We start from the raw sequence: 15183 nt of genomic DNA on the forward strand, positions 1-15183 counted from the left end.
TCCCTCCACCCCACAAGCCCTCCTCCCCAGCACATGCATACATGAGTGCACACTCACTCACCACCGTGCCGAACACTACTGCAGCGTGGCCATCAGCCTCCACATGCTCCTCGCTGAGGGCTTCCACAACCTCGGAATCAGACTTGAGGAAGAACTGTGTAAGCTTTTGGCCAATCAGGTCATGACTGCTATACCCCAGGAGGCTGCAGGCTTTGTCATTGGCAACCAGAATCTGCAGAGGACACGCATATCAACAGCAATTACTAGGGCCCCTAGAAAACCAAGGAGAAAACAATACAAGGAGGCCCGAGCCCTGCCCTTTCCCCAGCACTGCCTTTAGGACAGTCTTTCTCAGCCACTTTTGCCTCTGTCTCCAAAAATATTTATATTACAATTCAAAACAGCAGCAAAATTAGTTACTAAGTAGCTACAAAGTTGATTTTATGGTTGGGGTCCCCAGGGCATGAGCATCTTAAAGGGTCTCAGGATCAGGAAGGTTGAGAGCCACTGCTGTAGCACTTCCCATCAGGGGCTGGGACAATGATGCTCACCCTATGCTCCTCAGGCACCTTTACCTCACAGATACATTCAATCAGAACCACTGTACCTAGGACACTCCTCCACTCGAACCACCCACATGCCAATCAAGAAGCTAGAAAAGGGCTGAAGAGATGGCTTAGCAGATAACTTACCATCAAGCCTAACAACCTGACTTCCATCCCTGAGACCAACAAAGTAGGAGAAAATAGAGTACCATAGATTGTCCTTTGATCTCCACACTCACACGGTGCCACACATGCATCAAAACACATACACACATATAATATGACCAAGTAACTTAAAAGACTATTATGAAAATGTAGAAATGTAGACCAGGTTTCACAACTCCAGATCTACAAGTTGGGTCTCAAACTATAGCAAATACCTCTGTGGTCTTGGCATCCACAGTAAAGACAGCCTTGTTAGGGTTGCACACAGGGGTCGAGAGCAGAGGTCCAGAGCACCCTGAAGCTAGGCCACGTAGCAAGGAGCAGCACGATGTACTGCCCAGTGGGCCAGCTATAGGGTCAGCATAGTCAGGTGTAGCAGCGCAGTGCAGTTTGCTTGTGCAGATGTTTTGGGCAGCCAATGATGAAAGACAGTAAGAGCTCCACCTATCCTCTGTGAGGAAAGGATGGACAGAAAGTATTAAATCTCAAATGGCTGCCAGAGCAGGCCTTATCTAACCCACAGTGCTATAGCACAGTCTGTGACTCATGAGTCTTTCCAAAATAACCCTTAGGGGTTCAGTGGCACGGGTTAATATTCCCTGAGAAATACAGACAGATCAAGATGAACATTTCTGTCTAGGTCAAACTCTTAGGGCCTTGAGCTTCACATCTAGAAAGCTCTTGCTTACAATGTCTCTCCCATCAGTGAGTCCCCAGTCTTCACTCCACTTCATCTATCAGAAGCACTGAGCTCCTCTGCAGCTACCACCTCCCAGACCCTCCATCTATGCCCCTGAATGCCTTCCCCTCCCATCTCTCACCACCAACTGATCCGCCCACCCTCCCGTTGTTATGTGCCTTTAGTACGCTGGAGAGATCAAAGCAGTTTTGCCCTGTATGCCTGCCTGTAGCTCCAATCACCTCCAAGACTCAATTCCCATACCTCCTACACTGGCTTCTAATCTTCCTACCTGAGTCCTCACCACTCTCAGACTGGTCCTTTCCCCTTTCCTTTGTGTCCTTCATCTAGAATCTAGATGTTCTCAGCACACTGCCTCAGTCTAACCTTCCAAGACCACACACTTACCCTGCAGTGACCAAGCCAGTGCCCTCCTCGCACCCCTACCTCTTGCCCCTGTTCCCTGGGCAGCTGCCTGTGACATCCTCCTCAAACCAAGCTGCCATGTCAACACTAAGTACAGGTGCCTGGCCAGTGCTAGAGGAAGCAGCCTCCTGGGAAGCTGTGGTCTCTGCTCTTCCCCTGGACTCGCTGCTCCTACTGTCCCGGGTCCCACACACTAGCTGGGCCTCAACATTTGGTGCCCTGCAAGCTGCTCTATGACCTTAAGATAGGATCTTAACTCTTCCCTGTGCTCTGCCCTGGCTCCTGGACAATCTCTTCTGTCATCCTAAAGGACTTCCCTGCTTTCTAGATCACCCTCAGTTTCAAGCACACGCCTTGGCTGTTCCTCAATCCACCCCCAACTCCAATCCTATAGCTCTTCCCTCCTGACTGCAGTGCAGGACCAGAGGGCACAGCCCAAAATCTTGGGAAACAGCTCTGAAAACATAAACCATCTTTTGGTCCTCGACAAAAGGGCTTCCAGGGAAGGAAACTGCAACTTGGTTTTCAGTTTACAAAGTTGATGCCCACAGCATCACAAGGTACTTACCGGAGAGTGCCATTCGGCTCTGGCAGAGTCTAGAAAGCCCATTCTTCCTGTTCAGGTGTCTATGGGCTATGGAGAGAGGCTTGCTGGGCTCAACGAAAGCCTGGGTAGCTGGGCCCTCTTGGGCAGGAAGACTCTCAGACTTCCAGTCCTCAGCAAGAACTGGTGGACCTCTGTCCTCCATGAAGAGCAGAGCAACTGGTCACCAAGCTCTTGCTTCCAACAGCCCTCACCTGGAAAACAAAGGGTATGTGATTAACATCTGCAGTACAGAACACAAAAGCAGTCAAACCAGCTTAAGTACTGGCATCCCAGGTCAGGAAGTACAGAGTGAGTGTAGTCAGCCCAATCTGTGCTACAAGAAAAACTCTTTCAGAAAAAATACACAGAAATGCAAGAAGCAAAGTGAGAAAGAAACAGAATGCAATGGAAGAGCCACAAGAGAAAGCAGGAAACGCAGGTTCACAGATGTGGAAATGTTCCCAGGTAAAGGTTTTTAAGGATGCCACAAGAACCAGCCACTCACAGAGCACCCGGAAGCATATAATAAAAACAAGACCACCTCCAGAGACATGACTGGTTAGGGATGTGGTGATTTCAACTCCTTATTCTGATATAAATGTAGACTCAAAAACAAATATTAGAAAAATATACAGAAAATTCCATTTGCCCTTACTGAGTTTCTAAGTGACAACACATTTTCAGAGCTACAATAGAGTGTCACACTAGGAAACTAACTGTAATATCCCAGGTGTTGACCTTACTGTGTGTACGCTGAGCTCCTACAGCCTTGTCCCATGTGCTCACTCCCACAGTGGACATACTGAGTGGTCCCATAATATCATTGGCAAGCGTGTCAACCCTAGTATATTTACTAGTGGTCCATGCTTAAGGCCACCCCACAGCCAGCCACTAAGAAGTATTATTCTCTGCCAGGAACAGGTAAGGGCCACCTAGTAATTCAGTGATTAACAAGGACAAAAACATACTGTGGGGCCAACATCAGGACTAGTGGATTTTACTGGCTGGATTTTTCCATGACACAGGGAGACCACAGGGCCAAAGATATGCCCACCTTAAGCATGAGCCCCTTCTTCTAGGTTACCTTCAAAAACATAAGTTTATGAACAAATAATCTTGGTCACCCTTCTGAGGTCCACAAAAGCCTTTTTTTACATAGGATCCCCATGCTAGCATATTGAGGTGCACTGTGTGAAGGTAGTCTGTATTATTCAGTTGTTAATTCTGTACAGGCAGAGAGCTAAGAACCAGCCAGATATGGGTATTGTTATTCTTATAGTTCATCACCTGCCTCAGTGTTTTGTAAACATACACCTTCCTCACTCACTGATTGGTTTAATGAAGAGTTGGCAGTCAATAGCTAGGCAAGAAAGAAAAAGTGGACTTCGAGGCTGAGAAAGCCTCGGGGTGAAAAAGCAGAAGCTGTAAGATTTGGCTAGCCAGACATGAAGGAGATCGGACAAACCAGAAGCCATGTGGCAGACTTGGATTAGAATGGTCCAGTTTAATTAAATTAGATGAGCTAGCTGGGAGATAGCCTAAACTAAGGCCTAATTATAATAAAATTATTAATTTTGAGTCTCTGTATCTTTACTCATCCATTGGCAGGTCCAAGAAATCCAGCTATTCTAACATACCTGAGAATTAACTGAGAAACCGCCTCACAAGAATGATCAAGCTTAGATCAGCAGGGGTCTGGACCTTTTTCAATATAGGACAGAACTGTTACCCCTAGGAAGGGACAGGTACCTATTCTTATAAATGACCAGAACTGCCAAGTGGTGCATGCTTTTAATCCCAGCACTCTGGAATAAGCAGGGGCAGACAGATCTCTGTGAGTTCAAGGCCATCCTGGTCAACAGAACAAGTTCTAGGACAGCCGGGACTACACAGAGAAATCCTGACTCAAGGAAAAATCAAAAGAAAACAAAAACACAAGAATCTAGGAGAAACCTCCTAGGAGCCCAGCTAAGTATAGTGTTGTGATATACCTCTATAATCCCAGCACTTGAGAGGTGGAGCAAACAGATCAGAAATACAAGGCCATTCTCAGTTATACAGTAAAAGCTCAAGGATGGCCAGGGATTCCATGTCTCAAAAAAGAACAAGATGGTCTCTACAAGTTGATCCGAGTGAAGTGGCTGATGGGCCTTGTCAATAGCTCCTGAGCACAGCAGGGCAGGGCCCCTTACACAGAAAGAACAAAATGCTGGCATTACAACATGCCATGAAGTTACACAAAGTAAATAAATGGGCAATAGGACACAGTCAATTTCGGAAGGAGACCAAGAAATATAAGCCTGGCACAGATGGGAAATCCATAGAGTGTTCCCCAGCACAACTGTACTAACTAGAGAACATAGCCTTCAAGTATCACATAAAATGAGGCAATAACAAGATGGCTCACACCCCACAGCACTGCTGCAGAATTTCAAAAGCTAAGTTAAAAGTGAGACAAGGGCTGGAGAGATGGTGGTTAAGAGAACTGACTGCTTTTCCAAAGGTCCTGAGTTCAAATCCCAGCAACCACATGGTGGCTCATAACTATCTGTAATGAGATTGGATGCCCCCTACTGGTGTGTCTGAAGACAGACAGCTACAGTGTACTTACATATAATAATAAAAAAAGTGAAACTACGTGCTTAATAACTGTGACTTGTACTTTTAAATAGTTAAATTTGGAATGAAATTGCATCCTGTGACTTCCTATATATAAAGATTATTTCTGGGTGAGTTTAAAGACAGAAATGAAAAGTTTACAAAACTGCCAGGGCCAACAAGACGGCTCAGCAGGTAAATGTACTTGCCAAGGAAGCCTGGTAACTTGAGTTTAATCTCCTGGAAACTATGTAAAGATAGAAAGGGAAAGCCAACTCCAGAAAGTTTTCTCTGACGTCCCTTTGTGCCCCTACTTACAAAGGTGTACACACAGACAGACTCACACAAACCATAGACACACACATAATAACAACAAAATTCAAACATAAACAAAGTGAACTTTGATTCTGCAAATAAGAAAGAAAAAGCCAAGGCTGGAAACACGTTCTGAGCAACCCGTGTGTTTTATAACAACCAATGCTCACCAAGAATGTCATTCTATACATCTCTGAGATATGTGAAGGGAAGAGAACTTCCAAAAGGTAAAAGTGACATGAACTGGAATCAGAGGCGAGCCATCCTACAACCCCCATACAGCCAGGGACTCTAGTGAAAGACCTCCAGAGAGGACCTTCCCTCAGGAGGAGACCTACGCACCCAATGACTGAGCCGAGACCACTGGATGCAATCAGCAAGAGGGTTTATTGAATAACACAGGTACCTGCAGGCACACAGTCTCTTTGGAGGGCTTGCGCCCCGAGCAGCTCCAGCATGGGGTTTTTATAGGGTTCTGGGGAGCAGAAGCGGGCGTACAGAAGCATATGTATGGTTACGGGGATTGGTGGATTCAAATGAGGCGCATAAGCATGGTCACACATAATTGGCTATTTTACACGATATTCAAATGAGGCACAAATGTATAGCTACACACAATTGGCTGTTTTAAACATATTCAAATGAGGTTACAACATGGTGAAAAGAGTACGTGCAGGTTGGGGCGTCTAGAATGTCAGGGGCTAGGAGCCTATCTCTTCCTGCCAGATGGCCTGTGAGTCAGATCCGATACTCCTGGTTTGTTCTGCATTCCTTTCCTTTTATGGTCTGTTGGTTTTAACGGTGACCCAGGCCCGGCCCCGTGTGTCTGGGCGTGTCTGGGCTCGTTCAGGCCTGTTTCGGCACTGAGTCTGTGGATCTTAAGACTTATTCTTTTACGTTATATTTGTGGACCTGAAGCTCATTTTCTTCTGGGGGTGGGGGGGGTCTTTCCCCCATTTTCTTTTTTTTTTTTTTTTTTTTTTTTGTTCTTTTTTTCGGAGCTGGGGACCGAACCCAGGGCCTTGAGCTTCCTAGGTAAGCGCTCTACCACTGAGCTAAATCCCCAGCCCCCCCCCCCCCATTTTCTTTTAACATTGAGTAAAATCTTTTACTCAAGCTGGGCCTTAAGGAATCTCTTCTTGTTGTCTTATCTTCTGGTATTGTTGGGTCAAGACAAGTGTCTGAATGACTGAGAGACTGTCCTTCATAAACTGTACCAATCTGTTTAGGATGCAGGGACCAAAGAGGAGGATTAGGAGGAGAATAATTAGGGGTCCCATCAAGGTGGACATCAGGGTAGCAAACCAAGGGGATCGGTTAAACCACCCCTCGAACCAGCCTTGTTGGGAATCAAACAGCTTCTGTCTTTGGGCCAAGCGTTCTTGGAGCTTAGCCATATTACTCTCACTAGTCCTGTATGATCTGCATAGAAACAACATTCTTCTCTTAAAGCAGCACATAGTCCTCCTTCGCGAAGGAACAGCATGTCTAGCCCTCTTCTATTTTGTAAGACTACTTCAGACAGAGATGTTAAGGATTTTTCTAATGCACTCACAGATTCCTCAATGGCTTTTAGATCTGCATTCATGGCCGCCTGTAGCTGACGAAAGTGACCTGTCTTGATGAGGGCAGTGGTTCCCGTCCCTATACCTGCAGCCATCCCTCCTAGGAATAGAGTTAGGGTCATGGTGATGGGTTCTCGCCTGAATCGAGTCAGCCCCTCAAAATGAGAGTATATGTACTCGGGCTCATGGTAGGTGACCTTAGGCCAGATTTCTACCAGTACACAATAGTCGGAGGATCTGTTGAGGATTGCGGCGGAGATGCAAGGTGTCAGCCTGGTGTTACAGGCCCAATAAGTGCCTGCAGGAGCTACTACGTAGTAGCTTCCGGTGGGGATCCTCCTGGTGGTATCGCAGAGGACCTGATGAGTGGGGGGGTATAGTTCCTATACAGAGTCCCTGCCCTGAGACTTCCGGCAATGTCAACTTGTGGCTAGGGAGGGTTGTGCAGCTAGCCAGGGCTGTGGTCTGGTTAGTATAATTCCCCATGACTGCCACGCCCTCGTAATAAGGCAGGCTAGAAACCAGGCACAGCCAGCATTCCCGGGTCTTGTCAGGTTCTAAATAATTGAGTGCCAGGTATACTCCGGTCACTAGGTTGATTAGCCAGTCTCCCGTTCCTGGCAACTGGGGGGCCAGTTTGGAGGGGCCCCTAGTTGGGGAGGGGGTGGTTGAGATGTCCCCGGGGGTCTGGGTGGTGTTTAGCCATGGTAGGGGTTCAACCGGGGGCAATGCCGGCGCTGGTCAGGAAGGGGGCTTTTGGTCCACAAGGACTGGGTTAGGACCAATCTCCTGTCTAACCCGGTCTCTCACCAGTTGGAGGGAGAACAAAAGTCCTGGGTTAGTCTGGCCAGGAGTGTACAACTGTATCCCCCATCTACACCCCACCTTCCAGTCTGTGCTTTTACCTTGATCCGTGAATTCCACTGTAATTCGGGATTCGCCTGGAGTCTCAGGAGAGAAGACCACTAAGTCTCCCTTCTTGGTCTCCCACCATCCTCGAGTATAAGTCTCACACCCCCACTTAGTGCAGTAGAAGGTTTCGGGACCTCCGCACTCCTGTGTCCTCTTACCTCCGGGACATGTATACCAGTCAGAGTGTCTGCAGGGTGGGTATGAGTTGTGGGGAGTCCGCTCAGTATGCTCCCAGGAGTCCTTAGCCAGCTGACAAAGGTCGAAAGTCAATGGGGGCCACGAGGTGCCTTCAGCATGTTTGCCATTGGCCAAAACTTGAGACCAGCCAGTCTCTAAATTAGTTATTATCCAGGACATATTATATACCTGGTGAGGGCTAGCCCCCAGACTCGCCCCACCCCTGGTCCATAAGATAGTTAAGAGTAACAACGTGAGAGTCTTAGCTTTAGGGGGTTTTGAGTGCGTTGAACCTTCCATGTCTGGGGTGCGGTGTTGTGATCCGCCGTTTCTTCAGGTCGGGCTGCCTTGACGTGAGACGCGTGGATCCAAGCCGAAATTCCGTCTACCTTCAAGGTTGTCGGGGTAGTCAGGAGGACTGTATAGGGTCTTTTCCACCGTGGCTCGAGATTCTTGGTCTGATGTCTGCGTACCCACATGGTGTCTTCGATCTGGAACGGGTGTGGTACCGTCGGTTGTTCAAGCCTATCTTGGTAGGCCACTGCCAGAGGTTTCCCGATGTCTCTCTGCACGATTTGTATGGCCTGAAGATGTGCTGCCAAGGAAGGGCTGTTAGCGAATTCAGTGATATTTGAATCAAAGAAATTGATAAATGGGGGTAGGGTTCCATACATTATTTCAAAGGGAGTCAGGCCATGGGGGCCTGGTGTATTCCGGGCCCGGTATAGAACTAGGGGTAGTAGGGACACCCAATCCTTTGAGCCAGTTGCGAGCGTTAACTTGGATAAAGTCTCCTTAATTGTTCTATTCATGCGCTCTACCTGTCCTGACTTTGGGGTCTATAAGCACAATGTAGCTTCCAATCAATCCCCAATAACTTGGCCACCAACTGACTTACCTGGGAGACGAAAGCAGGCCTGTTATCTGACCCCAGTACTTGGGGCATTCCATACCTGGGGAAGATTTCTTCGAGGAGCTTCTTGGTCACCACCTTGGCTGTTTCACGTTTCGTGGGGAAAGCCTCCACCCATCCGGAGAAAGTGTCTACAAACACTAAGAGGTATTTGTGTCCGTATATACCTGGCTTGATTTCAATCTCCCAGTGGGTACCAGGCTGATGTCCTCGGGGGCGGACCCCTTGTCCATTCTTAGCTTTTCCTGGGTTTACCTGAGCACAGGCCCTGCAGCTCTCAGTCACCTCCCGCAAGGCCTGATCTCGACCCAGGAGGTAGGTGTCAACCTCCTCTCGTTTTAAGAGGGTCTTCATCTTTTTGAGTCCCAGGTGGGTTAATTTATGTAGGTAGGAGATTAATTCAAAGGTCATCTTCGTAGGCATAACTGTTTTTCCTGTATAGACCCACCGCTTTAGTTGAGGCAACCAAACGGCCCCCATTTTCTTTAGGAGCTCTATGTCCTCCATGGTATAGAGCCAACCAGTCTGTTCTGGCTGTGGAGACGTGGGTTGATCTTGGTTATTTAAGGACAGAACTTGGGTGCCTATGGCGGCCTCACGCGCCGAGGCGTCAGCTAGCTGATTTCCCCGTGCCTCGGGGCTGTGTCCTTTCTGATGTCCTGGGCAATGTATAATGCTCAGTCTTTTGGGTAGGAACAGGGCTGCCAGGAGGGCCAGAATTTCAGCCTTGTTTTTAATGTCCTTACCCTCAGATGTGAGCAGCCCCCTCCTCCGGTAGATCTCTCCGTGGATGTGTGCAGTGGCGAAGGCGTAACGGCTGTCCGTGTATACATTTAGCCTCTTACCCTCTGCCATCTTGAGCGCCTGGGTTAAGGCAATGAGTTCAGCCCGTTGTGCGGAGGTACCAGCAGGCAGGGCGCTCGCCCAGATCACTTTGTCTTCCGTAGTGACCGCGGCTCCAGCTTTTCACTCCCCGTTCACCAAGCAGCTGCTACCATCGGTGTACCACGTGTGGTCAGCGTTCTGAAGAGGTTGGTCCAATAAGTCTGGCCTGGTTCCATGTACTTCTGCAAGGATCTGTAGGCAGTCGTGCTGTTCTGCCTCCTCTGGCAAAGGAAGCAGAGTGGCTGGGTTGAGAGCGACCATGGGCCCAAAATGGACCCGTTCTGCATCCAGTAGCAAGGCTTGGTAGTGGATCATACGGGAGTTAGAGAGCCAACGGTCAGGGGGCTGTTTTATTAAAGCCTCTACTGCATGGGATGCCAGGATGATGAGTGGCTGTCCCAAGGTCAACTTCCCAGCGTCTTTGGTCAGGACGGCAATGGCTACCACCATTCTCAGGCATGGTGGCCAACCGGAGGCCACAGGGTCTAATTTTTTAGACAGGTAGGCTACCGGGCGCTTCCAGGGTCCTAGTCTTTATGTTAGGACCCCCTTAGCATACCCTTGTTTTTCATCTACAAATAGTTCAAAGGGCTTGGTGATGTCTGGGAGACCCAAGGCAGGGGAGGACAGCAAGGCCCGCTTGATGTTATCAAATGCTTCCTGGTATTCCGTTTCCCATTGGAAGAGTACCCCCGGTTTAGTGAGCGGGTACAGTGGGGCTGCCATCTCGGCGAACCCAGGAATTCAGAGGCGACAGAATCCCGCCTTTCCTAAGAATTCCCGCAGCTGTCGGCCATTTCTTAGAGCGGGGATGCCGGCCATGGTCTGTTTCCTAGCCGGGGTCAGCTATCGCTGTCCGTCCCTTAGTTGGTATCCTAAATAAGTGACCTGGGTTTGGCAGATCTGAGCCTTTTTGGCAGAGGCTCGATACCCCAATCATCCCAAAGTCTGCAAGAGGGATTCAGTTCCCTGGAGGCATGCTGTTTCAGAGGTGGCCGCTAGGAGGAGGTCGTCTCCGTACTGCAAGAGTATGAGGGCAGGGTGCTGAGTAAGTTATAAGGGTTCGGGACAGTTGGGTGAATATCCTCTACTCTTTTGTTGACTTCTCTCAAATCTTGTACTGGCCTATAGTCTCCAGTGCCAGGCTTCTTAACAGGTAGCAGAGGCATATTCCAGGGTGACCGGCAGGGGACTAGAATGTCTTGGTCCAAGAGCCTTCTAATATGTTGCCTTATGCCTTGGTAAGCTTCATGTGACATGGGGTACTGTTTAATGGAGACAGGAGTTGCGGTGGCCTTTAACTGGATAATTAGGGGGGGCTGTTGGAGCGCCAACCCCATCCTGCCAGTCTCTGCCCAGGCCAATGGGAATCTCGTGACCCAAGAGTCTAATTCTAAAGATTTTGGCTTGTCCTGTTCTGGTTCATACAGTCTATATTCATCTTCTAACTGAAGGGTTAAAATCTGAAGAGGAGTACCGCGGGGGCCAGTTATTCGGGCCCCTCCTTCTTCAAAATGGATCTGAGCTTTTAATTTGGTAAGCAAGTCACGGCCCAGCAGAGGGTATGGGCAATCCGGAACATGCAAAAAGAAATGAGTCACCTTACCAGTAGCCAACTGAACCCAGCAATCTGTAGTCCAACGGTATCTCTTGCTGCCAGTGGCTCCTTGTACCCAGGCCGTCCGGTCGCTGAGTTGTCCAGGGGCCTGGGTGAGGACTGAATGCTGGGCTCCTGTGTCCACTAGAAAGGTGACTGGCTGCCCCCCAACTTCAAGAGTTATCCTGGGCTCGGGGGGGGGGGGGGGGGGCTCCTGGCCCTGAACTCCCTAATCCTCATCTAGGGCCAAGACGGAGGTCCGCGGCTGAGGCTTCTGGGACCCGCGAGGCTTCTTGGGGCAGTCTACGGCCCAGTGTCCTTTTTCTTTGCAGTAGGCACATTGATCCTTATCCAGCTTTGGTCCTTTTCGAGCTCCCATCCTCTCTCCCTTTCTCTCTTGACCCTGTACTCTGGCGGCCAAGATTCGGCTCAACTCTCTGTTTCTTTTCCGGTCTCTCTCATCCTTTTCTCTACGTTCCCTATCTTCCTTCTCTTCTTGTGTCTCTCTCTAGTTATAAATTCTTTCTGACTCCTTAAGTAAATCCTGTAATGTATACCCTTGTAAATTCTCTAGTCTCTGTAGCTTAGCCCTGATATCTGGTGCTGCCTGCCAGATGAAGGACATGGAGACGCTTGTCATTTGTCCTGGATCATCTGGGTCATAAGGGGTATACATGCAATAAGCAGATGCATGGTTACAGGGATTGGTGGATTCAAATGAGGCGCATAAGCATGGTCACACATAATTGGCTATTTTACACGATATTCAAATGAGGCACAAATGTATAGCTACACACAATTGGCTGTTTTAAACATATTCAAATGAGGTTACAACATGGTGAAAGAGTACGTGCAGGTTGGGGCGTCTAGAATGTCAGGGGCTAGGGGCTTATCTCTTCCTGCCAGATGGCCTGTGAGTCAGATCCGATACTCCTGGTTTGTTCTGCATTCCTTTCCTTTTATGGTCTGTTGGTGTGTCTGGGCATGTCTGGGCTCGTTCAGGCCTATTTCAGCACTGAGTCTGTGGATCTTAAGACTTATTCTTTTACGTTATATTTGTGGACCTGAAGCTCATTTTCTTCTGGGGGGGGGGGGGGTTCTTTCACTAGGAGAGCCACTGTTAACCCAACTCTTTAAAACCAGTATGTCCCAGTAATACCAGAAGCAAAGAACAAGGCAACACAGGCCCAAAGTTTTTCAAAATTACCATCAAACAGACTCTCTTCAAACCAACTGCAAAGAAAAGCCACCTTCCTGAGAGGCTCCCCTGCAGGGCCTAGTCTATCCACACACAGAAACACCAAGGTACACAAGGACTACTCCAGGCCAGCATGGCTCAAAACAGAAAAGGCTGGAAAACTAGACAGCTAAGAAGCCAGGTAGGCAAGAAGAGAGGAGAGAAGAAAGAGGGAAGAGAGTCAAAAAGAAAATATACCTTAAATATTCATCAAGAAGAAAGGAACTGTGTGCAAGAACCAATCTTGGCAGTACGCGGTGAAAACCTTCAAATCCAAAAGGTTTATCTGCAGCAAGATTCCTTTAATATGAGAAAAATCTAAATACACTGCTTAAAAATATACACACACAGGATAAGAGTCCAACAGGACTGAAGACTCACGCTTCAGGCAGACAGTCCTCGTGAGTCTGGCAGAGCACTTAATATGGAGGCAAAATGACAGTCTCCTACTTCCTCAGTTAGTTAGGTGGGTTTACATGTGTTTGTTTTAACTGTTTTAATACATCTGTGTGTGTGTGTGTGTGTGTGTGTGTGTGTGTGTGTGTGTGTGTATGTGAGAGAGAGAGAGAGAGAGAGAGAGAGAGAGAGAGAGAGAACACACACCTATGTGTGGAGGGCAGAAAACAACTTTAAGGAGTCACTTCTTTTTACCACATGGGTCCCAAATTGTCAGACCTTGGAAGCAAGTGCCTACTCATAATACTGGGCTCAAACTGTAAGACTTTGTTTCCTTTTTTTTGTTTGTTTGAGGCAAGGTCTCCAGAGGCACTGGAAGTCTGGGAAGACACCATCAGCCTGATGGTGGTATTTTTGTGTGAAGCTAGGTATCAAACCCATAGCTCGCCACCTGTTAGGCACATCCACCACTGACTGATGAGGTATGACTCTTTGCCTTTAGTATTCTGCACATTCCATACACGGGCACATGCACCCCATATGTGATCCCAGAAAGCAACAGCTCATTACGAAACAAGATTAGCTACATAATGTTCAAGGCTGTATATGACACCACCAGGCTTGAACAAAATAAGGATGGGTAGGAGATAGAAGTTTTCATGTAGAGCATTTTAATGTCACAGATGTACATCTTCTCTAGGTAGCCAAATGCACTAATAACTGCTACATCAAACAGTGATACGACCATACTGGGTTTTTTTCTATTTTTAAAACCACCCTACAAAGAAGGTTAGGACATTTAATCACGGCTTCTAAATACACTGCCAATGTCACAAAATCTTACCTTTGTTTTTTTTTTTTTTCAGAATTTGTATAACTTCAGAATATACTGTTATAAAATCTTAATTTATATTAAAAAATTCTTCAAACTAAATTGTTAATGCTACAAATTTTTATCTTAAAAGTAATTACAGGGGGTTGGGGATTTAGCTCAGTGGTAGAGGGCTTGCCTAGCAAGCGCAAGGTCCTGGGTTCAGTCCCCAGCTCCGAAAAAAATAAAAGAAAAGAAAAGAAAGTAATTATAGGAACTGGGTGGCTCCCTCTGTTAGAAGCTCTTGCTAATGCAAACGTGAGGACCTGAGTTTAAATCTTTAACCACATAAAAAGCCAGTCATGGCCGCACGTAACTGCAGTCCCAGCATTAGGGGGTGAAGATAAGTGAATTCCCCAGAGCTCACTGGCCCGCTACTCTAACCTTAAAGCAAAGCTTCCAGTTCAGTCAGAGACTTTCGGGCGCTGGCGGCTCCTGAGCGCGGGTCAAACGGCCGGAACCCGCCACCACCCCGGGGACCGGACCCGGCGGAGGGAGTGCGCGCGTGCGAGGTTACGGCTACTCCACCTCGACGCAGAACTGAGCCACGCAACCACCCGGGGCTCCTTAGAAAGCTGGTGTCTCACCTGAGGCCGGCGCAACTCTCAGCCGGATTCACACCGTAAAGATCCGCGCGCTTCTGCCCCACCGACCAATCGTAGGCAGAGTAACAAGGGGTCAAGAACCAACCAGACACCTTGATGGGCGGGCCTCAGTGAAAGCAAGCTGCTGAGCGCGCGCAAACGGTTGCTAGGGACGCGCTGGACGTCCACTACAGTGCCTCGGAGGAGCCAAAAGAAACTGGTTTCTCCGGCCCCCTCTCACCCCTATCACGCCAAGTGACTGCAGTTCACTCCTACAGCGGAACCGAGGACGGTGAGCGACGTGCAGCCCTCCTTTTGGCGGCCACATTCTCAAGGCGAGGACGATGAGCAGAAGCGGACGATAAGGTGGTTCTCTGTGGGCCGGAGGCGGCGAACGCGCGCCCCCGAAACCGAGCCGTGGCCTCTCTCCCCTTCTCCAAGCATCCGCTAAAGGCAGCACTTGGCGCCAATATATCAGCGCGCAGGCGCGGAATAAACTGTTCTCCCTCGCCTACCTGCTCACGGTGCAGACACACAGCATTGAGGCTCCGGAAGTCGGGGCATGTCTATTCTGTTTTACCTTTGGCCTGTAGAGCTCTCCTGGCCTCAGTAACTTTACGCCTCCGAAGTCAGCACAGTGACTTGAGCGAATCTGCAAGCTTGAAGTGTCTCCCATGCTGCCTGATGACTTTCCGGGATGTCTACGTTCGCCGTGCTCGCCTAGACTCCACT

The 15183-nt window shown here is 48.5% G+C and overlaps 2 protein-coding genes across 7 annotated transcripts in view; both read right to left on the reverse strand.

Moving 5' to 3' along the window:
- Pask (PAS domain containing serine/threonine kinase) overlaps positions 1-15104 on the reverse strand; it is a 41616-nt gene extending 26512 nt beyond the window's left edge. For 2 of the 5 annotated variants that reach the window (XM_039083422.2, XM_039083419.2), the window contains exons 1-4: positions 14455-14589; positions 2384-2613; positions 926-1161; positions 62-232 (exon numbers count right to left, since the gene is read on the reverse strand). In XM_039083422.2, the coding sequence (XP_038939350.1) occupies positions 62-232; positions 926-1161; positions 2384-2564 (588 nt within the window). In that variant the 5' untranslated portion in view covers positions 2565-2613; positions 14455-14589. The other 3 variants (XM_039083420.2, XM_063267041.1, NM_001009362.1) reach the window with 3 other exon arrangements.
- Positions 5683-12254, reverse strand: LOC102549694 (protein NYNRIN-like). 2 transcript variants are annotated; one of them, XM_063268174.1, is made up of 2 exons: positions 8922-12254; positions 5683-8563 (listed from the first exon to the last, which is right to left on the reverse strand). In XM_063268174.1, the coding sequence occupies exons 1-2, from the start codon at positions 9734-9736 to the stop codon at positions 8494-8496; spliced, it is 885 nt and encodes a 294-aa protein (XP_063124244.1). In that variant the 5' UTR covers positions 9737-12254; the 3' UTR covers positions 5683-8493. The 2 variants fall into 2 exon arrangements, with proteins under 2 accessions (XP_063124244.1, XP_063124243.1); XM_063268173.1 differs by having other exon boundaries at positions 8867-12254.
- Positions 15105-15183: the final 79 nt, after the last annotated feature.

Source organism: Rattus norvegicus, chromosome 9 (genome assembly GCF_036323735.1).
Source record: "Rattus norvegicus strain BN/NHsdMcwi chromosome 9, GRCr8, whole genome shotgun sequence".
Taxonomy (NCBI): Eukaryota; Metazoa; Chordata; class Mammalia; order Rodentia; family Muridae; genus Rattus; species Rattus norvegicus.

Bases quoted from the DNA above. Each gene is read 5' to 3' on its own strand.
- LOC102549694 (XM_063268173.1), bottom strand. From the start codon at position 9,736: ATGGCAGAGGGTAAGAGGCTAAATGTATACACGGACAGCCGTTACGCC. The intron at 8,564-8,866 runs GTAAGTCAGTTG...CTTCCTTGGCAG, and splicing joins GGCCTGCTTTCGTCTCCCAG to CACATCTTCAGGCCATACAA.